This window comes from Thunnus thynnus, chromosome 13 (genome assembly GCF_963924715.1).
Source record: "Thunnus thynnus chromosome 13, fThuThy2.1, whole genome shotgun sequence".
NCBI classification, from domain to species: domain Eukaryota; kingdom Metazoa; phylum Chordata; class Actinopteri; order Scombriformes; family Scombridae; genus Thunnus; species Thunnus thynnus.
In genome coordinates this window covers 25,334,551-25,362,000 of record NC_089529.1, presented here as the reverse complement: position 1 = coordinate 25,362,000, position 27,450 = coordinate 25,334,551, and the positions used below count along the sequence as shown (strand labels likewise).

At 38.4% G+C, this 27,450-nt stretch overlaps 1 protein-coding gene across 1 annotated transcript in view; it reads right to left on the bottom strand.

Annotated features, from left to right (window-relative positions):
• Positions 1 to 27,450, bottom strand: part of LOC137196027 (unconventional myosin-VIIa-like) — a 59,984-nt gene that overhangs the window by 9,524 nt on the left and 23,010 nt on the right. The window contains exons 11-39 of the mRNA XM_067608801.1: positions 27,301 to 27,377; positions 26,884 to 27,003; positions 25,626 to 25,768; positions 25,286 to 25,496; positions 24,219 to 24,354; positions 22,649 to 22,755; positions 20,680 to 20,817; positions 19,885 to 20,043; positions 19,460 to 19,552; positions 18,204 to 18,298; positions 17,930 to 18,014; positions 17,505 to 17,723; positions 14,779 to 15,096; positions 13,387 to 13,596; positions 12,190 to 12,366; positions 11,945 to 12,034; positions 10,168 to 10,295; positions 8,021 to 8,147; positions 7,106 to 7,225; positions 6,528 to 6,701; positions 5,781 to 6,008; positions 4,317 to 4,487; positions 4,112 to 4,229; positions 3,881 to 4,007; positions 2,727 to 2,896; positions 2,407 to 2,597; positions 1,539 to 1,663; positions 1,225 to 1,382; positions 234 to 387 (exon numbers count right to left, since the gene is read on the bottom strand). Of these exons, the coding sequence (XP_067464902.1) occupies positions 234 to 387; positions 1,225 to 1,382; positions 1,539 to 1,663; positions 2,407 to 2,597; positions 2,727 to 2,896; positions 3,881 to 4,007; positions 4,112 to 4,229; positions 4,317 to 4,487; positions 5,781 to 6,008; positions 6,528 to 6,701; positions 7,106 to 7,225; positions 8,021 to 8,147; positions 10,168 to 10,295; positions 11,945 to 12,034; positions 12,190 to 12,366; positions 13,387 to 13,596; positions 14,779 to 15,096; positions 17,505 to 17,723; positions 17,930 to 18,014; positions 18,204 to 18,298; positions 19,460 to 19,552; positions 19,885 to 20,043; positions 20,680 to 20,817; positions 22,649 to 22,755; positions 24,219 to 24,354; positions 25,286 to 25,496; positions 25,626 to 25,768; positions 26,884 to 27,003; positions 27,301 to 27,377 (4,369 nt within the window). The remainder of the gene's footprint in view (positions 1 to 233; positions 388 to 1,224; positions 1,383 to 1,538; positions 1,664 to 2,406; positions 2,598 to 2,726; positions 2,897 to 3,880; positions 4,008 to 4,111; positions 4,230 to 4,316; positions 4,488 to 5,780; positions 6,009 to 6,527; positions 6,702 to 7,105; positions 7,226 to 8,020; positions 8,148 to 10,167; positions 10,296 to 11,944; positions 12,035 to 12,189; positions 12,367 to 13,386; positions 13,597 to 14,778; positions 15,097 to 17,504; positions 17,724 to 17,929; positions 18,015 to 18,203; positions 18,299 to 19,459; positions 19,553 to 19,884; positions 20,044 to 20,679; positions 20,818 to 22,648; positions 22,756 to 24,218; positions 24,355 to 25,285; positions 25,497 to 25,625; positions 25,769 to 26,883; positions 27,004 to 27,300; positions 27,378 to 27,450) is intronic.

The following is a 27,450-nucleotide window of genomic DNA, read 5'->3' as shown; positions in this document are numbered from 1 at the left end:
CTAATTCTAAATAAAATAAACGTAAGAAGAACCAAAACTTTCATCACATCTCAGAAATGCTGGAATCATACAAACATCTCAACTGTCCCCGTCATGTTCATAAATACTGAACTCATAATTCTGACATTTGTAAGAGCTCCTTGAAGGCAGCGTCACGCTCTGTTACATACTTTACATCTTTGATATCTGTTTATGTGTGTGTGTGTGTGTGTGTGTGTGTGTTTTAGACTTACTTGATCTGATTATCGGTGAGCTGTTTGAGAATCTGACAGAAGATCTCGTCTTTGAGCGGCTCGGCCTTCAGCGCTCCTTCAAAGATCTGATCGGTGAGCTCGTTGACAGAGCGCGCTCGTTTGGACGGGTAGTCGCCCATATACTTCATAATAGGTACGGCCACAGTTAAGGACATCGACCGTTAACATGACAACAGGTCGTGAGATACAGTGTAATGTGACCGAGTGGTTCATTTGGAAAATGATGTTTCAAATGAGGTGCGATCCAAAATTGGAACAGAAATTTTGGAACCTGATTGGCACTTTCAGGAAAAATGTTGTCAAAAAATTCCAGAGTAACAGCAAATGAAACATAATTACAGTTTAAATAAAACAAAAACTGCTTTGTGATGTATTTTCAATATATATAACATCTTACAGACAGTTAAATATGCAAAGTTACTTTAAAATATATTCAGCATCATTTTCAGCAGCATGTAAAGCCGACGATAAGGACAATTTTTCAAGTCTGTCTTGCCCATATAAACACTGAAAGAAGTTTTCCTTCTCTCCTGTTCATACTGGCTGTTAAAAGATCCATTCATAATAAACTTACAATGTAAGTGATGGAGGCGAAAATCCACAGTGTGTCCAGACAGTCACTTTGTGCAAAAATATATTTAAAAGTTAATCTGAAGCTTATATGAGGCTTCAGAAGTCTGAGTTAGTCATATCAAGTGGATATCGAGCATCAAATTCCCTCTTTGTGTTTCCCTGTTGAGCTGCAGTGGAAGTATAGTAACAAAAAGAGGAACTTTGGAACTAAAAAGAATGTAATGTTCAAAGATATCTACTTGATTTGACTCATTTGGACACTGAAGCTTCGTATTAGGCCTTGGTAAGTTTGGAGAAAAGGTTTAGAGATTATTAAGATAACAAAAAAGACATTAAAGACAAAAAAAAAAAGATCCAAACATACAACAAAATCTGTTCATCCTCCACTAAAGGATATCTATGAAGGCCAGGCAGGCCTCCTGGGAAAGCTCCTCGTGGGCCAGAACCTTCTTCAGCAGAGGCTGTTTGAGAGGCTCCCTGGTGCAGCTCCACAGACGCTCCTTCCCTCGGGCTTTAGAGATCATCACCCTGCTCAGAGTGCTCTTAGGAGGAGGCCTGGAAACAAGGAGAAGAAACATAACATTCTTGCATAATACAGCTATATGTTAACAAGGCAACCGTATACGTTTAATATCAATATTGTTTGGACAGACGGAGTAAGACGCCTGAATTATATCTGTATGTGTGCATGTAAAGATTTAGGAAACACACCTGAAGTAGTCGTAGGAGAACTCCTCCAGTGTGTAGGCCTTGGTTTTGTCCTCATTGTCAGAGAGGTTACTCAGGGAAACACTGATGGATTCTCGCCTCTGATCAGGAGTCATAGTCACCAGAGCCTGAAAGAGAAAAGAGGAAGAAAGACAAAGACAAAGAAAGAGTGAAAAGAGGGCGGAAGACTTGTGAAAGGTGAAGCCACAGAGAGGAGACTCACTTGCAAAGACAAGATGTTAAGATGTAGTTATATAGTTTTTTATAAATCGACAGAAGGATGCATCAAATGACTTACACAGAGTGTGTTTTTAAAGCAATAGTTTAACATTTCTTCTGCAGCTGGAGTCAGGATGTAGTTAGCCTAGCTTAGCATAAAGCATAAACTAAACCATAATGTTAAAGACAGACGAATGGACAAATGATTTGATCACTGTTTAAATGCAAAGTCTTGTTGCTCCTGATTAGTTTCCAGCAGCCAATAATATTTCTTGTTCAGAAGTTGATTTAGCTGTTTCACCTGTTGCATTACCGTTAATAAGACGCATCTCACATTCAGTTGAGTTCTGTCTCTGTCAGTAATGTTATCTCACGTTACCAGTTCTTGGAAAAAACAGATTTATGAACTACATTCATCTGCTGAGAGAATTAGACAAGAAGCAGCAACGAAACAATTGGGACAAACTACAATAACATGCAGGCAGCACACCCGGATTTATAAAGATGTAAGCTAATGTAACATTATCAACTGCTGTGGCTGTAACCTTACTTTCAGTCGGCTATCTTTCCTGTTGTCAATGTCAGGAAATGGTGACAGATGTCGATCACTGTTTCCCAAAGCTCAAGATGTTGTTGTTCTGGCTCCACTCACCACTATGTCATACTGCGGTCTGGTGATAGTAGGAAGTACGTAGACACAGTCTGCAGGGAAGTCCCCTCTCTGTTTGGTCCTGTCGTTGATGCCGTGAGCCCAGCCAGAGTTCATCACATGCTCTCCGTCATGTTCGTCTAAGATGATCAGATCCCCCTTGGAGAAACTCAGGAATGTGGAATCTACCCCCGCTGGGAGATAAAAACAAGTATATCCACAATTAAGAAAAACAAAAGCCAATGTCTCCCAAAGGTGATGCCAAAACTTACAAAAAATTAACCAAAACATGCTTTTATTTTCAAACCCTCGCTGATTCTTACCAGGGTTGGGACAGTCCAGCAGTCCTACCACATACTTGGACTTCTTCCTCAGACCCTCCAGGAAGGCGACCACCAGGTCGCGGATGTCTTCTGCGTTGTTGGAGGTGAACGTGTACTCGTCTCCCTTCATGGTGGCCAAGGTAAAACTCTGGCCCTGCAGTTTACCCCCTCTGGAAAACGAAGTTTACTTTAACCGATTGCTTTCATTGATGTATAAATTAATTTCCAAAACATGGACATTGTGTAGTAGCTCATGAAAGTAGAAGATCCTAACCATAAAAGGGTAATTTTTTTCAACTTTGGATAAGTATTTTCAAGGAATAAACTACTTTTTTTCTTTCCTGTTGATTGATAATTACAGCTCCAGACCACAGTACCACAGTTTAGTATTGTATTGAGTTCAGAAGTTATACATCTGTGCATAGAAAATGACAATAAAACAAACTCAAGTGCAAACAGGCGACATTAAGAGCATGACCCAAATTTATGGTATTTGTATTAAGTAAAAAAGAAAGATAAAGTCAGATACAACCAGAGGTCCAAACTCTATCATATTAAAATTACATTTTCTACATAAAAAGGCAATGTTCCTCAAAGCGTGTAGACAGGCGTTTTTGGCACATGCCTGCTTCAGTTGTACTTTATTTTGAAATCATAGCAATGCTAGAGCTAAATTTAAGCAATATTCATGCTAGATGGCTAACATAAAGCAAATGTTTCTGTGCAAAAAAAAAGAGCTAAATTTATGATTTGTTAACATGTTAGTTTTTCTGTTTGCTGAATTTTTAAAATACTAAAAAAAGCTTAATTATATTTTTGTTGGAGAATTAATAGCTTTGGACCAATTTATCGTAAATCCAAAAACCGAGCTGAACCTATTTGTAATGTAACATAACTAGTATTCTCATTCTCCCTCATCAATACATCATTGATATGTTGATAAACTGCTTGAGTTAGTGTTTTTGTGATATATTCAGGTCTCACTTTGGATAAAATTGCACATATATACAGTACCAGTCGAACATTTGGACACACTTTCTCATTCAAGTGAATGGGAAGGTGTGTCCAAACTTTTACTGGTACTATCTTGTATAATTTTGACATAGATGTTTTGTTTTCAGTGTTGCTTTGTGTGTTGATACAGTGCTTCATACCTGCTACTGGACACAGCAGTGATCTCCGGGAAAGAAAGCTCCAGAAGGACCTGCTCCTGTTCGTCCACAAAGTAAACCCCGGTCCAGTTCACTGCCACGATCACGTCATTCTTGGGCAGGCTGGGCCCTGTGAACAGACAGTAACATATCCATGAAAACACATAAACATACGCAGGAAAACATAGTTTGCAATAGAATATCTTTGCCTTTCAGTGCTTTGGTGTCACCAACCTGAGAATTTGAAGGCCTCGTAGAAGCGAGAGAAGAGTAAAGGCCACTTTAAACGAGCAAAATCCACCACATCCTCCTTCACCTTCTGTGTGTTCATCCTCCTCTTCATGTGTAATCCCTGGACATTTAGTGGTGGTTAGTCATCTTCACACAATTCAAAAAACTCAAAACATAAAAAAAAAGACAAAGTGCTGGTTTTGGTCACCTTTTTGTGGGCGTTGATGATAAGCTGAGCCCACTTCTCTGCGGTCTTTGTCGAGGTGATTTCTCTGTCGGGGATGTAGGAGGGGATGAGGCTGAGCAGGCGGTCCTGGAGGATCTCTAAACCGTAATCCACATAGTACTGCTGAGAGGCCAGTTCTGCTAGATCCTCCTCCTTTGGGACAGATACAGAGTCAAGAGATGATCGCAAGAAATCAAAACCAATATCTGTGATAGTCACTGACTTCTTTAACTGTCTTTTACTGACCGTTCTCCTGCAGCTGTGGTTATAGAGGAGCCATAATTGTATCAAAAGTGACCAATTTGGACCAGTTTTTGGTTAATTTTTGCTCCAGTGTTGTGTTTAATGGTAAATCTAAAAAGTCTAACTCAAATTTGCAGCTCAACAGTATGAAATATCAATTTATTCAGAAATGTTTTTAAATATTTGTTTGATTGCTAATACATGTTTAATTTGTATCAGTACCTCTCAATTTGGATTCAGAGTTTTGGCCAACATTTCATGGCAAAAGTCCAGCTTCATAGAAGGATTGCTGCACAATTTTGATTTCAAGCACCTATAGTGATTTATTGAGCACATTTTTTGGCTTATTTTGAATGATTTTCAATGATAACATTTCAGGACATCATATAAATATAAATATTTTCTTTTTCTAAGCACAAAAATATCAGATTTTGTGAGATGACAGACCTAAACTAAAAGATGTTTTTGCAAGAGATGGCACTGTCGGTCTGCCGGGTGGCGGACGGTCTGCTTGTCCACCATTTCGGTCCGAATTGAAATATCTCAAAAACTGTTGGATGATTTGGTATGAAACTACAAACACTGATGGCGCCAACCAATTAAACAGAGGATGTGCCCCGGACATTCAGGGGACTACTGTGACCTTTAGGGGCCTTATTTTGTTTGCTGGACATTAAATGAATAACATTAATGACTTTTGAAATCTCCTAATTTGTGTCTCTCACCTCCAGCAGGTCAGCAAGTTTTCACTTGTCCAATGAAAAATCTCTACAACTATTGGATGGATCGGAAGAAAATTTGGTACAGACAGTCATGGTTGTCAGACGATATATCTTACTGACTTTGGAGATCTGTTGACTTTTCCTCTAGCGCCACCAGCAGGTGATATGTCTCAATATCTGTTGCTAGGAAACTTGGTCTTGATATTCATGTCTCCCTCAGGATGATGTAGTAACCTTTCTGATCCCTTAACTTTTCATCCAGCGCCATCATCAGGTCAAAATTTAAATTTCAGCATAACTTTAGACTCTTAGTCCTGTTAAAACATCTTCAGACTTTGCAGAATTGTCTGTGTAGCCTGAATATGTGTTGTTCATCTGTAGATTGAGCAAATGGAGCTGATGTGACTTTTTAAAGTTCTTGCACAAGATCTACTGTGAAAAAAAGAAATCAATAAGTTACAAAACAAACAAAGCTGCTCACCCTCTCACAGCGGTACTCTCCAAACTTCACCCCTCGGACGATCTGCTGGTAAATGAGGTTTGTGGCGACGTAGTCCTCGGCCGGGTTGTGCCAAGGGTTGAAGATCTCCTTCCTGTAGAACAGTCTCCAGGGGGCGTTCCTCTCCTGGGCGCCCTGCTCCTTCGCATACTGCTCACACTGGGAGACGGCGTCCATGACGTGGTCGCTGCCGCTGCCCAGCGATGACACCTGAAATAAGAAGTTCACAAGTTTATCCAATAAACAGTAAAGTCAGTGATTTTCAGTTCGGATATGAATATACAACCTCTATCATATCGGACAACACTGACTGTATGATTTTTAATGAGCAAGTAATATTGTGTCATATTATTGAAACTAATGATTCAATTCATTATCGATTAATCTACCAGTTATTCTCTTGATCAGTCGGTAAATCATTTAGTCTACAAGCATCAGAAAACTGTGAAAAATGCCAGTGAGAACATTTCTAGAGCTCAAGTTAACATCATCATATACCTTGTTTTGACTGAGCAACAATCCAAAATCCAAAAATATTTAATTTACTAAGATGTAACACAAGGAAAAGCCGTCAATTCTCCCATTGGAGAAACCGAACTGTCTTTTTTTTTTTATAAAAAATTACTTAAGCAATGAATCAATTATTAAAAAAGTTGCTGATTCATTTTCTGTCAATCAACTAACTGTTGCAGCTCTACATATCATATACTGGTCTAATCCCAGTTATACCTTGTCAAACAGAGCGATGTAGAGCGAGAAGCCGAAGCGATCTTTGAGGTTGATCTTGTCTGCCAGAGCGTTGCACAGCTCACTGGCAGTGGTGGCCGAGTCCGCCAGGAGGGTCTTAGTGGTGCCATCCATGAATGTTACTGGAAGCATGATGGGCTTCTTTGATTTAGTGGCCTGGGGGGGAAAAAAAACACTAATCAAAACAGTCTACAGCAATGCAACATCATGTCCTACATAAAAACATTAGATAATAAAGTTTTAATACTTCAGGGGGAAATGAAAGAATCTAGTTTGAGGACAGTTTGCAGTTCATTACATTTGAACGGTGTATAGTATCTGAAACCAGTTCTGCCAAGATTAGAGCCTACATATGGGGTATCTAAGGTTAAGTAATTATTGGATCGTGTGCTGTAGTTACAAGATTTAAATGTGAGAAGAGATGTGAGGTCGTTGGAAAGCTTTAACAGTTGAGCTTTATAGATAAAGATCATGAGATGATTATTTCTTCTTGTCTGTAAGAAAGTCAATAGAAAACTGGTTACGGAGAGCAACAGACATGTTCAGTAGGTGTTCAGTACCTGTAATTCCAACCAAGATGGCGGCTGGGTCCTTGTACGGTTGGCAAACGTCCTCCTCAACCTTTCCTCACAATATGGAGCGTAACCAGGTGGACCGTTGACTAGAAATGTCCGTAAATACTGACAACAGAAGGGCAGAGGAGATGGAAAGAAAAAACAGTTATTATCTTTTTAATGTGAAGCACTTTGAGCTGCATTTTGTATGAAAAGTGCTATACAAATAAAGTTTATTATTATTATTAGTGTAAAAGTGAGTAGAATTAAGTCCTTGAAGCATGAAAATACAAACTGATTTCACAGGGATCCTCAAAATGGAGTCATTAGTGATGTGAATGAATGAAAAAACAACATGTTTTTTTGTAACTAAAGGGGATAAAAGCCATTACATTAGCATAATTACAGTGAAAGATGAAATCTCTTCTATTCTGAGGGACTGGGAAAAGCTGAAATTTACTGTTTACAAATGTAAACACCACAGTGGCTGCTGAGAATATACACATATACACATTATCTACATTTGACCACAGGAATAAAAAGACATAAACCACTTAACTCATCACCAACAGCTGTATCTAACAGTGTTTTTATTTCCCTTATTGACTTTGATGAATTTTTGTTAGTTCATCTGAACAACAGACTCTGTGTCGTTTATTTATTTATCCAGAAAGAGGCTGTTATACACAGAGAGCAGCTGACTCTGTTTCCAGTAATTGATCTGTCTTGTCAATACTTTCAGTTGGATTTTCATCAATCCAGTAAACATAGGATTTTTTTTTTCCTCAGCTCTGTTCGGTCTGTATTGATTTCTCAGTGTTACACAGCTGTTCTTATTTTTACTTTTAATGTAAGTGGGACTGCAGAGATTTTGATGATGTTTCCTGAATGTTTTGATCAATAATGTCAAACATTTCTTACTTTGACAAACTTTTCGGAGGGAGCGAAGCAGCCCACGCAGAGAGACAGCAGGATCCATCCGCGGGCGTGGCTGCTCTTCGACGGGTTCTGAGTCAGCTGTTTGCAGATCTGACAGTAGATCTCATCCCTGTGAGAGAGAGCGACGGCTGAACATAACCAGATCCACATCCAGAACACAGTGCCGCGGTAAATCAGAGGCTGTTCTGAATATCTCTCAAAAATACAATGAGTTCAATCAGAGGAAAATCCAGATACATATATTCATGGTCCTGGGAGGATTATTCTACATGACGACACTATTATCAGGTCAAACTTACCTTTTAAAGACAGTGTAATGAAAAATACATTTCAAAGTTCTCATCCTGTGTCCCCGTGTTAATTAATTTATCTCGTTAGATGCTTAATATGTGTTAAAAAATAATATTTGTGTATTTTTATTTCAAAATTTCTCGCTATTGTTTTTCTGTAAAAATATTTTTTATGACTCATCTTGAACTCAGGGGCGGTTACATAACTTAATCCAGTCCAATGTGATTTGGGGTGACTAACTAACCACATCCATCATATAAAACCACACTTGATGGTTAGCTCGAGGCTAGCTAGCAGAGTAATATCTCAGTAGGAGGTGTGTGTTTGGATTTCAGCTGGCAAATAAACATGTTTACATTTCCAAAGACTGTGATTCAAGCCAAATTTATTCATTTCACCCTCACATCCTCCTCCTCCCCGCTCAAACAACTTGGAGTTGTGTCCTCTACAGCTCCATATTGTGCTGTATTCGCTGAACCACAACCACTTTTGAGTTATCCAATCACATCTGTAGAATTTCATGCATGGTGTCCACTACAGTGGACAGATATTTGGAAGCCATCTTGAACCATTTAAGTTGTTGTACCATGTCCCAACTACCAGGTGTTGAACCCCCAAAGTGTCGTCTACAATTCCATCTGAATATCATTTTTGATAAATACTAACAGGTAAAAAGTATATCTTTCAACTAGATAAGATATTTTAAATACTTTTATCAAGTTTTTAATAATATTTTTCTTGTACATTATTGTCTGTGACTGAAAATACATCTGTCCACTCCAGTGGACGTAATGCAACAAAGGGTACATTCTGTCTATTGGGCCTCGGTCTTGTTTTTCAAATATCCTCTCTATTGTTGTTGTTATCTAATGTGTATTCATACCATTTGCTCTTAGTAATAAAATAATATATATATATATAAACATATATATATATATATATATATTTTGACTATATTGATTTCCATAAATCACTTTTTAACCACTACAGTGGACACCATGCATCAACATTTCAAAATTCAATATATTAAAAAAAAAGTTACTGACATGATTTTTCACTTGTTTAAGAGTAGAAATAAACAATAACATTTTTTTTACTTAATAATTAATGCATGAAAGGGTTAAACCCCCCTTGCAACTAAACCCCCATCCCACCCAACATATTCTGTTTCACACAGAAACAGAAGTGACTTTAAACCACAAATTGTTTTATGACAAGATATGGAAAACTTATACTGAGCTCTCACAGTGAGGTGATGTGAAAACTAAGGACCTTGTTAACATGATCTGTTGGAGGGAACTGGAAATAGAATGAAAAATGTTTTTGGTGACCCCCTGACCTTTCCTCAAGCTTCACTATTGGGCCAGAATTTTAACTTGTACATATAATAAATATACTCGACATATTCAAGCTCCAGAGAGGATAAAAGCTTCTCATATCAGACTCTCTATAAACTCTCTTTTATCACCACACTCAAGTAAAAATGTCAGCTTTTTAAACAGAGCTAATTGCAACTATATTTAGTGAACAAATTCATGCCCTCAAGCAGATAAAATCCTCTGATTTTAACAAACGATGACCTTCCCTGAGGACTGACTCACTCATTTTTACTCCACTACTCATGAGGCTCTCAGCATAAAAAACCATCAGTATGTGATTTGTTTTATCCAACACAATCATACTGCAGAGTGTTATGAATAATGCAGCTTCAAAGGGCAGCTAAACATGGATTTAGACTTTCAAAAAAAAGAGTTTTTAATGCCATTGTTTATGGATTGCCGTAGTCTGGATTCGGTGATGACCTTCAGACACTAAAACTACATTTGCTCGTAGGTCACCTGAGGGCGGGGCGTAAGATGCCGTTTCCGATGATGAAGTGAAGTTTCTCCAGGTTGGAGGTGGGTCGGTCCTCCAGCATGCTGTTCCCCTGGAGGCTGTAGTCCACCTCTGTCAACCTCCTGGTGACCTGCCACAAACATGAAAGAAAACAAACATTTCACCTGATCTTCTCCACGCTGAATGTAATCACACTGTTCATTAACGAGCTCCTCTGCTACACACAGAAATTAACCAGTGTCAGCCACATTTGTAACGATGACTGGAAGAAACAACATATTTAAATCCTGTGTTATGATTATGATCACTGTATTGTGTTCTTCTTCATATATTTACTTCATATACAACGTGTACAGCTTGTTAGCAGTTTTTTGGGAAAGTCTTTATGAGTTAAAAAGGGAAGGCGTAATAAGCTTAGGTTTTAGCTTTTACCTCTCTGGTATTTAAAGAGACTGTTATTTGAGTTAATTATGATAAGAAATTACGCATTGAATGTTTTACTGAATGTATGTTAGACATAATGCGTTGTATAATGTGTAAATGGTGTAAACATGATTTGATATGTATGTTGTATGTTTTCTTATGGACCGGAATAAACTAATGAAATTTATTCTAATTAATTTCCACCACAGAAACTTTCCAGGGGACCAAGAACGTTCTGATGAACTCAGGAACTCTCTCTTTTGACTGAAAGAACCAGGGACTAAATTTAGTTTTTGTACAATAGTTCCAGGTGTGATAATAATTCCTACTCTGGTGGTTGCACTTCCTGATGGTTCAGGGACTGCCGGGGCAGAGTTTTCAGGGCTGGAAGTCACTGCATCACAGCTACGTCAACTTGTGTGCAGCCTCGTTCACAAAATAAGGAATTACTGGGAGCCACTAGTGTTAATATCAGGACAGAATGTGGACTTTTTTATTTTTATTACATTAAAATGATGTTGTTTGCTTTGCTTAGTTAAAAAAGGACCGAGATGGGGCACCTCGGTAGCTTACTGGTTGAGTTTTTTGAACACACTTTCTCTTTCAAGTGAATGGGGAAGTGTGTTCAAACTTTTGACTGGTACTGTATACCACATAGTCATGACCATAATGTCCGTGGTTCAGTCCCGGCCATTGGCATGTGTTGCATGTCAAACCCCTCTACCTACCCCTGTTTCCTGTCTGTCTGCACTTTCACAAAGCTGACAAACAAAGGCAAAATGCCAGAAAAATAGTCTTAGAAAAAGCATTAACATTAGCAAGGGAGTGAGAGAGAGGGCTCACTGTATGTGGCATTCAAACTGACATTAACCATGCATGAAAAAAACATTTTGTTTAAATCAGCAAAAAACAGAGTTGTTAAACATGGATCAACTTCAACCAGAACGCTATGCAACGTCATCAGGAAAAGCTCTGCACTGGCCAATCAATAAACTGTATTTCTATAAGCCTCCAAACTCACATCTATTACTCCAACTGGATCATATTTTAATGTTTCTGAAACAACACATCTTTTTAACGCCACTTAGTTCATGAGTGTAGTTCCTGAAACTGTTTAGTCGAAAAGGACTATTCAGGAAACACATAAGAACAAACACAGAATCCATTGACTGTTAACTGTAAAAAAAGACTCACAATTTTAATGTTAAATATCAAAATATTCACTATTGTGAGGGTTAATCTAACAGTAGTCAATATGTTTGTAATATGTAAGAGGCTAAATGCTAAAAACATCACCATATAAACAGTAAATATTGGTGATTACTTTTAAAAATGAGTTGCTGGTATGAGTCTCACCTCCTCAGTGATCTTTGATTTCCTCTTCAGAGTGAGAGACACAAGTTTATGTCTGACGCTGTTCCTCTTCTGGCTGTCTATGGAGCTGTTCTGTAGATACAAACACGGGATGACAATGATGTTTTGCATGCTTGTAGATCACATCCGCCACCGTCACTGTCTTGATAACAATCATACTCAAGAATTATTTGAAATGAGTATTTTTCACTCCACCTTCCAGCTTCTTTCTGTTCACTTCCTCTCACCTCTCCTTCCACCTGCAGCTCCTGCAGCTCCCTCTTGTAGGTCCTCTTGCCGAGGGTCTCGTAGATCTTGGTCATGACAGGGATCTTTTCGCTCCCGTCGTTAATGACCATCTGGCATTTCGGCTCAGGCAGGTCCCCCATGAACCTCAACACAGTGATCCAGACTGCTAATGCAGCCTGCAGGACAGGACAGGATGTTTAATACAGCAGTGAGGAGAGAAATAAAAGTGCTTCATTATGTGACTTTACAGTTACAATTTATGTTCTTATCATATATACATAAAGGTACTTTAATAACTGTTTTAATATCAGTCAATCAACCAACAATAATACCAATAATTAACATGAACAAATGACCATTAACCTGCACTAGCTTCATATATTGTGTGTCACTTAGTCAAATTTAGTGGAAAAATCCACTTACAGTAGAAAAAAACTGTCATTTTTAAGAGATATTTCTCACATTGTTGTCATTATAGAGTGAAAATGGTCTTTTCACAATGGCAAAACATCTAATTATAACGAGAAACACAACAAGTTACATGTTATAACGAGATGTGACTATCTGGATATAACAAGCTCATTTTCTAATTATGAACAAGAAAACTTTTGTGGTATAATCTGGTTTAATAACTATGGTATTTAATAACTGATCAGTCGCTACGGTGCTCTTGGAGAAATTTGGCCGCTCCTGAGAAGGTTCACGACTGTGCAAAGTTTTCTCCAGTTGGAGATTATGGCTCTCATTGTGGTTCTTTGGAGTCCCAGAGCCTTAGAAATGGCTTTGTACCCCTCCCCATTCAATTCAATTCAATACTTTATTGCCATTTCAACAAATTGATTGGAATTTGGTGCAGCGCAGCTCAAATACAATGCGGTTCATGCATACATATATAATTTCTATCATACCTCAGAATGGTATAGATGTTTAGTCCAAATGAACCCAATTATCAATGAATTTCGGTAGATTAGTGGATTAGTAATTATGGGGGCAAATACTTTTTCATGCAAGCCAAGTTGGTGTTGGATATCTTTTTTGCTTATATAAATACAATTCTAATTTAAAAACTGTATTTTGTGTTTACTGTGTTAGCCTTTGTTTTATGTTATGTACATTTTCACAGCACTGTAAATAACTCAGTGGACCGCTGGGAGGTGAAGAGGACTTTATGTTTGAAATCAAAAGTTCTGTCTCACCAGTTGGTCTCCTTCATCCTCGTGAAAGAGCAGAGGTTGTTTAAGTGGTCGTCTGATGTAGGTGTGAGTGGAAACACCCTGGAAGTAGGTGGCTGCGAACTTAGAGAACTTGTACTCAGACAAATCCTCATCTTCCTCGTCGGGTAGCGGCAGAGCTTCATTCACCACCTCCTCTTCGGCTTCCTCACCATGAGGAGTGTTCTCCAAGTCCTGAGCGATAGGAAAATACACACATAAAGAAATACATTAGAAATAGCAGAGTAGCTGGTGTAGTAAGTTCAACATTTAGCCAGATAGAGCCAGATATTTAGGAGATAGCGGAGACCAAATCAGAGTTAAATTGAATGAATATTAGACTTTAATTCATCAGGTGGACAGAAACATGACTCCAAATGAATGCTAATGTTGCTCTGTGCCTGCTGGATGTGTAAGTAGGTAACTGTTTGCTAACATGTTAGCAATAACAAAACCTTTACCATCATAATATGTAAGAGCTGTATGTATGTCAGCTTGTTGTGATGTTGTTCTGACCCAAAGTGGCCAAAAAACAAGATGAAAAGCAGTTTAAATCTATTACTTAAGCTTTGAGCTAAATGCTAACGTCACCATGCTAACTTGCTCACAATGACAATTCTACTATGCTGTACACTATGTATACTATGTTTAACAGGTATAATGTTCACTAAGCTCACCATCTTAGTTTAGCGTGTTAGCATGATAACATTTGAAAGTATACAGCTAAAGATGATGGGAATGTCACTAGTTTTGCAGGTATTTGGTCATAAATCAAAGTGTTGGACAGGTTGAAATGTTGGCATAACGATGAAAAGTTAAGAGATTATTAGATTTAAACCAACTATTTAAACCAACGTTTAAGGCCAGTATTTCCACAGTGGATGTAGCAAAGAAGAGAGCAGTGTTTGTAGTTCTGTTTCTGAAAAAGCTGGGCAAAGTTTGTGGAAATACTGGATTTAAACGTTGGTTTCACCCGGAGCAAAGATGTTCTCATCCTGGGCAGACAGTTAATACCCAAGTGATCATGAAAATACCTCGGAGCATACAAAGCGCTGCCAGATAACAAGTAAAAAAAATAATGTTTGTATTTCCCCCATCAGGTTTGCACTGAGAAACCAGTCTGACTGGGTCACATATGGGGCTGAGGGATCACCAGAGTTATCAAAATTCATCCTGAGGGGAACATAAAAGCAATCTATCCAGTGGCTGTCATCAAGAAGGATTTACCCTCTGGGGACCATGAATGTATGTACAAGATTTCATGGCAGTTGTTACTGAGATAGTGGTTAACTGACTGACTGACATTGGTTAAAAATCAATATAAATTAGTACAAAAATTTGACTTTATATGACTACAAATCCCATAATAATACATACTTCAAAGCCAGTTGGTGCTTGTCCGTCCTGGTTGGGCAATGGCCCGGAGTTCCCCAGGAAACCAAACATGCGGTCCACCATGTCTGAGTGGTCCACGGGCTGCTCTTTCTCCCTCTCCATCTGCTCCAGAAGCTCCTTCTTCCTCCTCGTCTCCTCCTTTTCCTCCCTCTCCCTCTCCTCCTGCTGCTGGACCAGTTGGTCGAGCCGCACCTGGTGTTTCCTCTCGGCCTCTGCCTTGGCCCGTCGAGCCGTCATCTGGTTTCGCAGCTGCTCTTCCTCGGCCAGGCGCTGGCGCTCGGCTTCCAGGCGATGCTGCAGCTGTGACGGGAGGTGAGAGAGGAAACAGGGGGAATAGGGTTCAGGTAGGGTGTTATGTATAAATCAGCAACATGATTTGCATTTATTAATTTTCTACAAGCTTTTCATAAGTTAAAATTCAGAAAAAAAACTAGAGCTGAGGAACTGCAGGGAAATATTAAGGGTGTAAAAATGACTTTTCGTTATGATAACTCTAAGAAATGATTACACAACAGTGAGCAAAGAATATAAACTATTCTCAAAAACCGAGCACAATATAAAGTACTTTTACCTCTATTCAGTGTTTGGCTAACGCATGCTATTTACCAGACCTTACAGTAAGTGCTACAGCAGAATACGTCTACATTTCTACATGCTAACATGGCACACAACCAAAAGTAGGTAGTGCAGATGCCAAGGTCAACATCTTTGGACGCATGTGCGACATTGACAATATATAAACAGCAGCCGCATCTCGTCCGTTCAGGTCCACACGCTGCTCCGCTGTTGGGCTCCCAAAGAGCTCACCCATCTGACGTCATTCGTCATTGTCGCATCACTGGAGCTGCAGACTTGTTAAGGATTATTATTTGCAAGTTCTCTGAAAGCTATTTGTAACTGATCGATTTAATAACAAGCTGAGATTTAGCAAACATTTTAAAAACGACTGATTTATTCAACATTGACTCTCAGAACAGGAAATGTGCAACAATGGCAGATAAAGTAGCATTTTTTAAAGCACAAACATTCTTAGAAGCTCACAAACATTTTCATATTTCACAAACAGACATGCAAACAGGTTAAAACAAGCTTATTTAAAAAGAATGTATAAAATAAGGTTTTATGGTAAAACATTTCAAAACATGCAAGGTTCTTTTGAAAAAAAAAAACAACCCTACTCTTAAGGGCACCTCAGATGGGATTCAGGGTGCTTAAAGGCCTCAGTATACTTCAAATGAAGTGCTTGTTGGATTGTCTAACAGTGTCTAAAACTCCCTTTCTGATGGCGGAGTAGTAATTTGACAAATATGTGCCACCTAAAGCTGCGACCGACCAGATGTGCAGAGATGAGAGTGAAAGTAAGGCAGGGTTTGAATTTCTCTCTCAGACTCTCTTTTTGCATTCTTCACACGATGCGTTGTATGTTTGTGAGTTTTTGTGTGTACAACTAAGTGAACTTTTGCCTTTAGACGACGTTGGATGACATGTCGTAATACATGTCATTTGTTTGGAGCATACTAAGGCCTTAAAGCTGGATTAATAGTTGATGAATGAGTTTAAGGGGTTAAGGGTTGAACTTTCCTTTGTGTGATAGGTTGTGTTAAAAATAGCACCAGCCACCAGCCAAATGCTGGTAAAATATGCAAGTGGTGGCAGATTTGTGTTACTCACCAGCCCAAAAAACAATAATCTATTGATTGGCTGGTAAAATCTGAGCATTCATTAGCCATTTGGCTGGTGGACAAAAAAGTTAATTTTGTACCTTGCCCACATCATTTATTTCCCAAAATTTTCCAAGAAAAGGAAAGACACCTGTAGTATAAAGCTAACTGTCACAGATACAGGTGAGTAAAAGGAAAGTTGCACCCATAATTCACGCAAGGTGTCATGGGGTTAGGAATAAGGTGGATAGGCATCAGATTTCACGTTTTCTATCACCACTGCAACACCAGACAGATGTATTGTATGCAGCAGTTGATCAAAAGCAAGATATCGATTTGTCATATCCACTTTTATTCCCAGTCACATGATCCCTTCTGTTATCTAAAGAAATAATTCAAAACTTTTGAAATTATACATTTATTGTCTCTCTCTTTGCCAAGAGTAAGATGAGAAGATTGATACCACTCTCATGTCTCTACGCTAAATATAATGCTACAGCCTAACAGCTGGTTAGCTTAGCTTAGCATAAAGACTGGAGGTAGGGGGAAACAGGTAGCCTGGCTCACACTTGGGTTTTTGTATATATTAAACAAAGTATATTGGTTAAATAGTGAGCTTTAGAGGTGTTGGCAGGTTGACTATTCAACCTTAGGACAGAGCCATGCTAGCAGCTGCTGTCTTTAGCTTCATATTTACCTTACAGGTATTGATCTTCTCATCAAACTCTGCTCATTTCCCAAAATGTCAAACTATTCCTTTAAGGTAAGGTAAGCTAATGGTTTGAAGATATCCCACCAGTTATTGGTGCAACCAGAATGATCCCTCACTCACAGCTGATCTTTGTATTTGAGTATGAAGAAAAACCGTCTGTAGTATTTATCTATTAATGGCATCACAAGAACAAATACAGTAAGGCTTCACATCTTCTTTTAGCCAAAACAAATTTCTTTCTCATGTCATATTCACCCTCAGCACCAATATCCTTCTCTTTCTGGCACATTAACAACAAGATTCGAGTAGCAGTAGTAAACATAATAACTCTTTACCTCTGCCCTGAGCCTCTGGCAGAGGCGTCTGGCTATCATGCCCCTGGTGTAGGCCTGGATGGTCAACACAGCGCGAAGACGCCGCCAAAATGTCTGCCGGATGAGGAAACCGCGGGAACGGGCTTGGATGAGAGTAACACAATGGCGAGTCTTCCGGTAGCTTTTGTAGTACTTCCTCGACCTGTAGACGGCCTGGAGGCGCAAGAAGCCAGACTGCATCTGAAGGAGAGGAAAGTATTTTAAAAGGTGGAGTGTGATTAGTTTGGTGTAGAAGTTGTATAAATTAGTATGAATGGGACACTAGACTTGTGCATCTCATAAGAAATTGGGGAATTATTGGGATAAAACATCATACTGCATCTGAGAATTTAGAGAGCAATCAGCTATTAAGATGTTTCTGAATATTTTGACCCATGAAAACTCACAATTTGGTAATTCTTCCTGCACCGATAACCCCTCCACACCTTCTGGATAAAAATCACAGCACTCCTTAATTTGAGAAAGTTAGTCCTAAAAAGAAAGACAGATATGAGTTTTCACACCAGGACGTACAGCAGAAGAAATGTATCCTGAATCCTTTAGAGCTGAACATGAGATTGAACACAGAGGTTCACTTATCAAATACATCAACATGTAGGAACGCTCTTATTTAAAAAAAAGACACTCAAAATAAAGGTACATATATGGAAAGTTCCTGACCTCTCTTTAAGTCCGCGTACAGCCTTCTGGATGAGGATGACCTTGTCAGTAATGGCCGTGTCTCTCTCGATCTCCAGTTGCATGTCATGGTGATCCTGACAGGAAACAAGCAGAGATACAGCAGCAAATAAAACCACCAGCGGTTGAAAATCAGGATGTTTTAAACCAACAACAAGAAGAGAGGCACTGATTATGTTTTAAAATGAAATATTCTTGTAGATTACATCACTTTAAAAGGATAAGGCAGGGAATTTTAGTGATTATTGTGTGCGTATCCAAAGTCTGATATATCTTATTCCTCTATGCCAGGGGTGTCAAACTCATTTTCACAGAGGGCCACATCAGCATAATCGTTGCCCTCAAAGGGCCAGATGTAACTTTCAAATGTAACTAAATGTAAAATAAATGTAACTACTCTTTAATGTTAAAGAACATTAAGGGGTACGACGTACCACTTATTCAAGTTACAAATATTATATATATATTTGCACAGATGTAAAAAAATATATATGTTTTAGGTTATGAAACCCACGTTACTCCTTTACTAAAGAAAAATAACATCAAACACAAGTTATGACATTAACTTTGTTCAAAACTTTTTTGTCATAGTTGAGAGGGGCAGAATATTTGTAAAACCAACAACTGTGAACTGCTAAGAACGTGTGTGACAGATGTAGCATTTTACAAAAACAAATGGACATTTTGGGGTCATTATTTATATTTCTCAATTACACTTGTTGGGAAAAATCACATTGATGTGGATACATTGCACATTGCACTGTAGTGGCGGGACACCGTCACTTTGTGGGTAACATAATCAGCATGCATTGTGGGAAATGTAGTTTTCGGTCAATGCCTGCTTTTGACTTTTTTTTTTTGAAATTTTTTTGAAATTTTTTTTTTAACAATCAGACCTTTTTCTCTTGCGGGCCACATAAAATGACGTGGCGGGCCACATTTGGCCCGCGGGCCTTGAGTTTGACACATATGCTCTATGCCGTAGTCCTTCGTTGTTGTCCAAAAACTATTAGTTGATGAGCCACACTGTTGCACTGTGTGACATGTGCCTTCACCCCGAAGAGTTTCGACACCTTTGTTTATTTGTTTGGGTACGTTCTGTGGTCTACGGCACAGAGGAATTAGATACATCAGGCTTTGGATACACACACAATGTTGGTTTGGCTCTGCACATGAGATTTGTTGACAATAAGACCAGCCTTATCCTTTAATGTTATTAAGTGTGATATTCAGGAAACCTTCAGGAAGATCTTGGTCTTTCCGATCTGCCAGTCATCATGTTTCCCCAGCCGGGCCAGGACTATCTGTTGGCAGGTCCCTCGTAGGTCTTCCTGGAAGGAGAAAGGACTTTGTAAAAGAGAAGTTAAAGACTTTGTACTTTGATCTAAGGCTCATCAGATACCGCAAACAGGAATGTTGTATTAAAATCAGTTGAAGTTAACACAATTAATGCAGTATTGATCAGTTCTACAATAGATATTTACCAAACAAGCAGATCATACACAACACATTAGAGGTGAATGATACTGCCTGGCTGATATTTGAACACATTTCTACTGAGGTGGACGTAGAAATAAGTACAAAAATCTGTCTTTGTTACAGGCGGTCCCCTTGAACTAAAAGAAACTGAATTTGAGCAGATGAGAGTGGCTGTGCTGTTGACCTGTATGTGGGCAGGTTTGATGCCAGGCATAAGGACTCGGTAACGGTCCACAAATTCGGCAAAGGTGTATCGGATGGGATAACCGGCCCGTCTGATCCGGATGGTCTCCATCATGCCGGAGTAGCGCAGCTGACGAATACACAGCTCTCTGTCAAATAACTGAGAAAAAAACCACAGAGAAACAAGATGTGCAACATTAAAATAAGGTTAAAAAAGTCAGAATAAGAAGACAAAAGTTGAATTAAAGTGTCTTAATGTATCCGGTTTCTGCAAGACTTTGAGCTGTAAGGTGATATAATAAAAGATGAGAGAACAGATTTAATATGTGTAACTGTACAAGTGTTGCTGAAATCAATGTTATTGTTAAATCTACAAGTTATAAACTCTCAGAATACTCAGTAGTTTTATTTAATATTGTTTGAATTATACTTTTATGCTCTCTGATTAAAATAGCTAGCACATTTACGTAGCACTTTTCAAAACAATAGTTACAAAATGCTCAAAATAAAAGCATTTAGCACAAAATATTAAACGTGCATGATGGCAACAGACACAAGAACAACAAAGTCATAAATCTGAAAACTCAGTGGCTTCATCATGTAGAGTTTGGTAGGTAGGAGCTAAAATTTTATGGACGATGGGACAAGGTGAACTTAAACTTGTGCTAAAAACAGGGAAAGTCTTTTATTTTGAAAAGGAGTTGCAGAAATCCCTTCACTCACACACACACACACACACACACACACACACACACACACACACACACACACACACACACACACACACAGCACTCACCATAGGTTTTTTGAGCTCGTTGGGTTTTATACAGCGAACGAAGAACGGCTGACAGACGCTGAGTGTCCTCATCAGCATCTCGAGGGAACGTTTGAACTGGCTGCTCAGAGTGGGAGAGCGCTTCCTGGTCTCAACACCCTGCACACACACACACACACACACACACACACACAGTGTGGTGGAAATAAATAAAACAGTTTCAGAAACCCAAATGACCTTTTTTTTTTTTTTTTAATCTTCGTCATACCAGTGAAATTTGTCTCCATGAGCTGACTGTTGGCCGTAAGTTGGCATTTTTTGGTGCCAAACTCACTTTGCGGGACTCTACGACGCTTTTTAAGAACATTTTTAAGTGTTTTCACTCACCAATTATTTTACAGTCTTTTCTTTTAATTCACATTTATCCTCTTTTATGGTATTAATCCTTGTTTTATTGCAAAAGTCTGATTACTTACTTTGTGTTGCATTTCAGATATGAAATGTGTTATAGAAGTCAAATTTATTAATTACCAAAATCAGTGAAAAAGATGTAATCGGAGTGGAACCGTCGCTCACAGAGCCTAAGATATATCCAACTCTTATTGTAAAAAGCATTTCTTGTTTATATTTATATATTCTCAAAGTCATTTACCATAAACTCGAAATGTTTCCAAGTCAAAATTAACCTTTGCAACACCACAATAATTTGTCTTAATTGGAAAAATAAAGCACAAACAAGGAAATAACTTCCTCTGTTTCCCACCCAATCAGGATCTTCAGTTAGGGAGCTCTGTGATTGGTGGTCCCTTAATAAATTTGTAGAAGGCCTTAGCAACGCAAAAAAAATAAAAAAAATACAACTAACCAATCAGATTGCACCTGCAGACTTTTAGGCAGCTGTTTCAAACTGAGGAAAGTGGAGATATTTAATTACTGTTGCTAAAGTTAGCTTGTTGCTAAAACCGTTTTCACGCCTGAACTTGAATAAAAATGACAACTTGGAATAGATTTGGACATTACTGTCATTTATGGATTTTATTATTTAAGTTTCTGTCACCTGCTCTTCTTATCATCAAGGCAAACTGTTGTTTTAATTAGTTAAGAAGCTGCTTAATAAGTTGTTCTGCATTGTATGTGGGTAAAAACGAGAAATGTTCACACAGTCGTACACAATGCAAGAACAGGGTGCACACACATTATTACTACAGCACACACAAGAAAAAACCAAATAAAACAGGAGACAATACAAAATCTCTGACAGCTCTCTTCACTGTAATCTTTTCAGTGAAGCCAAACAGAAAACAACTCACGTCTAAAAGTTTTTTAAATTGTCCCGTCAAAAGCTGTTATTGCTGCGTTCCCTTGAATCACACAAGACTTTGCCTCTACTTTTTTTTTTTAACCACAAGACTGAGAAGTCAGAGAGTTTGCAGATACATTTTTCATTAAATTCATGCTAAATTTCTCCAAATCAACACAATTTTCCTTCTGGTTTCTGCTACAACAAACTGCACACCTGTGGAATAAAGAGAAGAGCTTAAAGAGGGGGGGGTGGGGGGGCTACTATCTGGAGGTGCGTCATGGATATTTGGATTCATGGGGTTTTTACTCAGTTTAAGGAAACACACACACACACACATGTTACTAAAAGGCCTATGATTACCTTGGGAGCAGGGGTGCTGGGCTGCTGATAGCCACACAGAAACTGATGTCAGGAGGAAAAGACAGAGGAAACAGAGAAGAGACAGCAGATAGAGAGGAGGGTTGTGCCATTAGTAAAAGCCAACACCGTGGGGAGAAAAGCTAAAGGGAAGCAAAAGTCACCAGTGACATCATCACTTGAAGACAGCAACACCTTTAAAAGTCATAACAAAAGCGAATAAAAAGGAGGTAAAACTTATTAGTCGACCATTACAAGAGTTTCATGTGCTTTAATAACGAGTTAGACTGCGGGAAAGTCTAGCGGTATTACAGTGTTTGTTGGTCTCACCATGGCCACGTCAGCCTGGAAGATCTGCTTGATGAACTTGTTCTTGGACGAGTGGACGAGCTGGATGATGTCGGTGTGGAGGCTGTCTCGGTTTTTCTCCAGGAATCCTTCAGGAAGGGAAAGAAAGAGAGAAATACCGTGAGGTCGCTTTCACACCTGTAGTTATACATTGTTGTCTGTCACTTATTGTTCACATTGACTTTATACAAACGAAGACAGCTCGTTTATTCACTCATCTATTGGACAGGTGTCCCATGTTGGGAAATTCTGGTCCTTTAATGAGCCTGATGTGTATATTTATCTTCTCTGGTAGACAGAAAGAACTAACAAAGAAATAATTGATTATGAAAACTGATAGCTGAGACTGAAACTGGACCTCGTATATATCTCATAATGACAAATGTGTAGAAACGGGCCGTAAATTAGACATTTTGTACTGTAATATTAGAGTTTCACTTTCATATTTGTCGGGGAAAATCAACACATAGCATAAATATAAAGATCACTTCCTTGATGGTTCACAACCAGCAGATGGATTTAATAGAGGCTTAGCTTTTTTAAAATCCTGTTTCAAGATTGTTATTGATTTATAAAAGAAAAAAAAAAGATTGTGGACCCTGTCAGCCCTCCCATCCTCCCATCCTCCCGGGCTGCACTGAACCCCTGCATAACTGAAGTCAGTAGTAGTAGTGGTAGTAATGGTAACAGTAGTAATATGATACTATATACATATGAGCATGTTCATACACATAAATGTATTTTCTTTTCCACCATTTGCTTTATCATTTCTTTTATTTTATTTTTCCCCCTTCCTTGCACAGACCTGCACGTTCCCTCGGTCACAATTACACACACATTTCATACATGTACAGAAACATACTGATCCGAAATGTCGATAAACAGTTCTCTCCTTTACGTAACCAACTACAAACCTGTACCAACTCATGACCTCTGTTTGTTAAGTCTGACTGCTTTTGTAATGTTGTTGTATTGTTTTGTCTGTATATTTTGTTACACAGTTTAATTTGACACCTTTTGTACAGTATCTAATTGTACTAATAAGAAAAAAAAATGAAGTCATGTTACAATCACATACAGTATTTACTGTGCATTCATAAAAGCATGAATCAGACTCTTACAAATAGTTTGCTAACATGCTTTCAGTGTTTTTTGATCACAGGCAACATCTGTGTATTATCATCACATTTGTTCAAAGGTGTTTTAAATAAGAGCAGACAAGAAACTCATTACTTTTAATGTAACACATGACTGGATTAACATTCTCCCATCATGTCTTCATTATCTATGAAAGGATTAAAAGCTGCTTTTCTGATCTTTTTCCAGAACGAAATCCACATTTTTGCTCATGAACAATTTAATTCTGTCCCTACAAATTGCCAGAAAGGCTGCTCCTCTGGGCAAACCACTGGCAAAACCACTCAAACAAGACAACAATTACACGAACCAGTACAAACAAGAGAGGAATGAGAGAGGGAGGAGAAAAGCTTAAAACAAAACATGAAAACAAGACAACATGGGGGACAGATGAGACTGATGAAACAGAACCCACCTCTGGTCTCGTAATGCACCACACCAGCGAAGTGTTGGATACCAAACTGGGTTTCATAGCTGTTCTTTGGGGGGATGTAGTTGGAGTTGAGCTTGTGCTGTGAATTGAGCTTATACAGCATCGTCGCATCAGTTCCCTGAAAAAATACAAAGAACCAGGCATCAACTCTACATGATAAACAGAGTAGAAGAAGTATTGAGATGTTTTACTTGAGTAAAAAGTAGCAGCACTACAGTATAAAAACACCCCATTACAAGTAAAATCTTGCATTCAAAAGCTTAAGTAAAAGTACAGAAGCATTGATTGCAAAATGTAATTAAAGTGTTAAAAGTTCTCATTATGTAAAATGTATTGTTATATATACTATATATATATATATATCCAGATATTCAGTGCTTGTAAAAAGTATTAAGCCCCCTTGGATGTTTTATTGTTTAAAACATTGAACCAAAGAGGATTTAATGTGGCTTTTGACACATCAAATGGTCTTTTTTCTGTTGATCAAAGCAAAAACAGATCTTTACAAGTGATCTAAATTATTAAAAAATATAGAAAATATAAAATAAATCATCTGTTTTACTCATTAAATCCATCTGCAGTGTTTAAATAATAAATGTACCACCGCTGCTGGCCTCAGAGAAACAAAATTTCATCCCTATTGATATGAAAAGTAACTACAGCTGTGAAATAAATGTAAAAAGTAGCAGAAAGTACAATGTTTCCCTCTGAAATGTATAGTGGAGAACTTTAGTAAATGTACTTTGTTACATTCCAAAGAAATGCAAAATATATTATTTAAATATATTGAAGCTACAAATTTTTGTTGACTTTTAAAGCCAAAATACAGAATATGCCAACATTTTTACTGTTGAAAGTTTCTGACATTACATACTTGAAAAATCTCATAAAAAGGCCCCAAAAACTTGCCCAGCATGTCAGAAAATCAACATATCACTCAAACTACAGACTGCAGTATCCGTCAACATGATAACTATGAACATTTTTAACCTGGTGGCTCAAGACAAAACCATTTAACAGCTTTTATGCGACTCTCGCTTGTATTGTACCTTAGGAAATTTGCTCTCCTCATCAATGAGGGAGATGATGTTCATGGGTTTGTTGGCGATCATGTCCAGTGCTTCCTGGTTGTCCGTGAACTCGATGTGCTTCCAGCTGATGTCCTCCAGGTTGTACTCTTCCTGCTCCAGTTTGAAGACGTGGCGAACAAAGAATTGCTGCAGGTTCTCGTTGGCAAAGTTGATGCATAGTTGTTCAAAACTACAGTGAAAAAAAAAAAATAAATCAGAAGAGAGCAGAGAGCAGGAGGTGTCAGAGTGTTAAATTAGCAGAAACAGTACAGTATAAAAATCGACTTGACTACGCATCAAACCACAAAATATAAGTGACCTGTTGACACTGAAGTTCTCGAATCCAAAGATGTCCAGCAAACCGATCGACCTGCGCATGATGTTACCTTCAGAGGACGGAGGCCTGTATATAGCGGCATTAATCTTATCTACAATCCAGACAAACAGCCTGCCGTAGATCCCCTGGAAGATAAAACACAGAGGCAATAAGAATATACATATTTAATTTTTGGACATTTCCACTGTAGATACACTTTTCTGATCCAGGACATGTAAACATTTTCATGAGAGGAGCCTCCAAAGACTGTGTTAGTGGGATCAATAAGGAGAGAATCCCTAATCTAATCTAATCTATAATCTAATATTTGCTTTTATGATAAATGATTTTAAAGCAGTGATTCTCAACTATTTTAGCTTGTGATCCCTTAAAACAAACCACTGTCTACTTGTGACCATCCATAATTGGGTTGTGACAAGTTCAACCAAAGAGTGACTTTTTTTTCATTGTTTCAAATATTTTAATAAAAGCTAGAAATGCCTAAAATGATCCTGTAATTTGCTTAAAAAGAGGAAGCCTCCTGAGCGCCTCGCTTTGGAGGTTTCCTCGTCCAACTGATAGGAGACAGACTCAGAACACACCTGGAGAGATTATACTGTTTATATCTCATCTGGCCTGGGAACATCTAGCGATGGGTGCGAGAAAAGTTTAATTAGTGAGTTTTAAAGGTGCTGGTTTTGGGGTTTTGTTACCTTAGGAAGGAGCCAGGCAAACTGTTTCCCCCTGTTTCCAGTCTTTATGCTGAGCTAAGCTAACTGGCTGCTGGATGTAGCTTCATATTTGCAGACCCTGAGAGCGGTATCGATCTTCTCATCTAAGTCTCAGCAAGAAAGCGGACAAGTGTATTTCCCAAAATGTCGAAATTCTCTTTTAATAAATTATACTTGCTCATTTAGTCATGAATTTTTAAAGTCTTCCTCCACTCACTACAGCTTCACTGTACAGAATGATGCATGTGCAGAGTTTGACACTGGAAGGCTGTTTTCAAATTAGTTCACATAGTTTGGAGCCAATCATGGTCCAATATTTAATTTATACAAGTGTAATATAGAAACTTGAAGCCTCCAGCGCACATACACATGAATGGACTTTACAAGGCAAGTCAGAGGCATCTTGTGTCCAGCAGTTCAACTTTTTAACATGCTAATTATTCTTTTTTGTGAAAAAAAAATCCCATAAAAATAACTGAAGTTTTCAAACTAAGTTTTCAGGGGCTTTAAAGTGGTAAAAATATCAATACCTTGACAAAGGCATCCCTGACATCCAGGCCTTGTTCCACACTGAGAGGCGTGGCGACACTTTCACCACGTGTGATCAGGGTTCGTGTGGTCAAACACACCATCACGTCCTTAGGCTCCACCTACAGAGAACAACAAGCAGTGACTAGCAGAAAAATTAAGAAAAAAGAAAACCAGTGAATGACAAAAAAGTAGTGAAAACTTATTTTAATTTAAAGTATCATCCATCACTGCAAGTAACCCTTTATCAGATGTATCAGCATATGAGTTAAAAGTCCCTCAATGCAGGGATATTACTGGATTGATGCAGGTGATTACTTTTTTTGATACATAATAATTTAGTTTCCTATTCACTAGATCAATGTGTAGACTTATTGATAGTACACACACACATACTCTGTGCATACACTCATACACACCTCCATGAGTGAAGCTGCAGTTACCAGGTCAGGAGATCTCACGACCACACAGGCGTCCAGGTTGTCATACGTACGAGCTGAGGAAGACGAGAAAGATCAATTTTCCTCACAGCTCTTAAAGGATACGACTTCTCTGATCAAAGTCTCTGA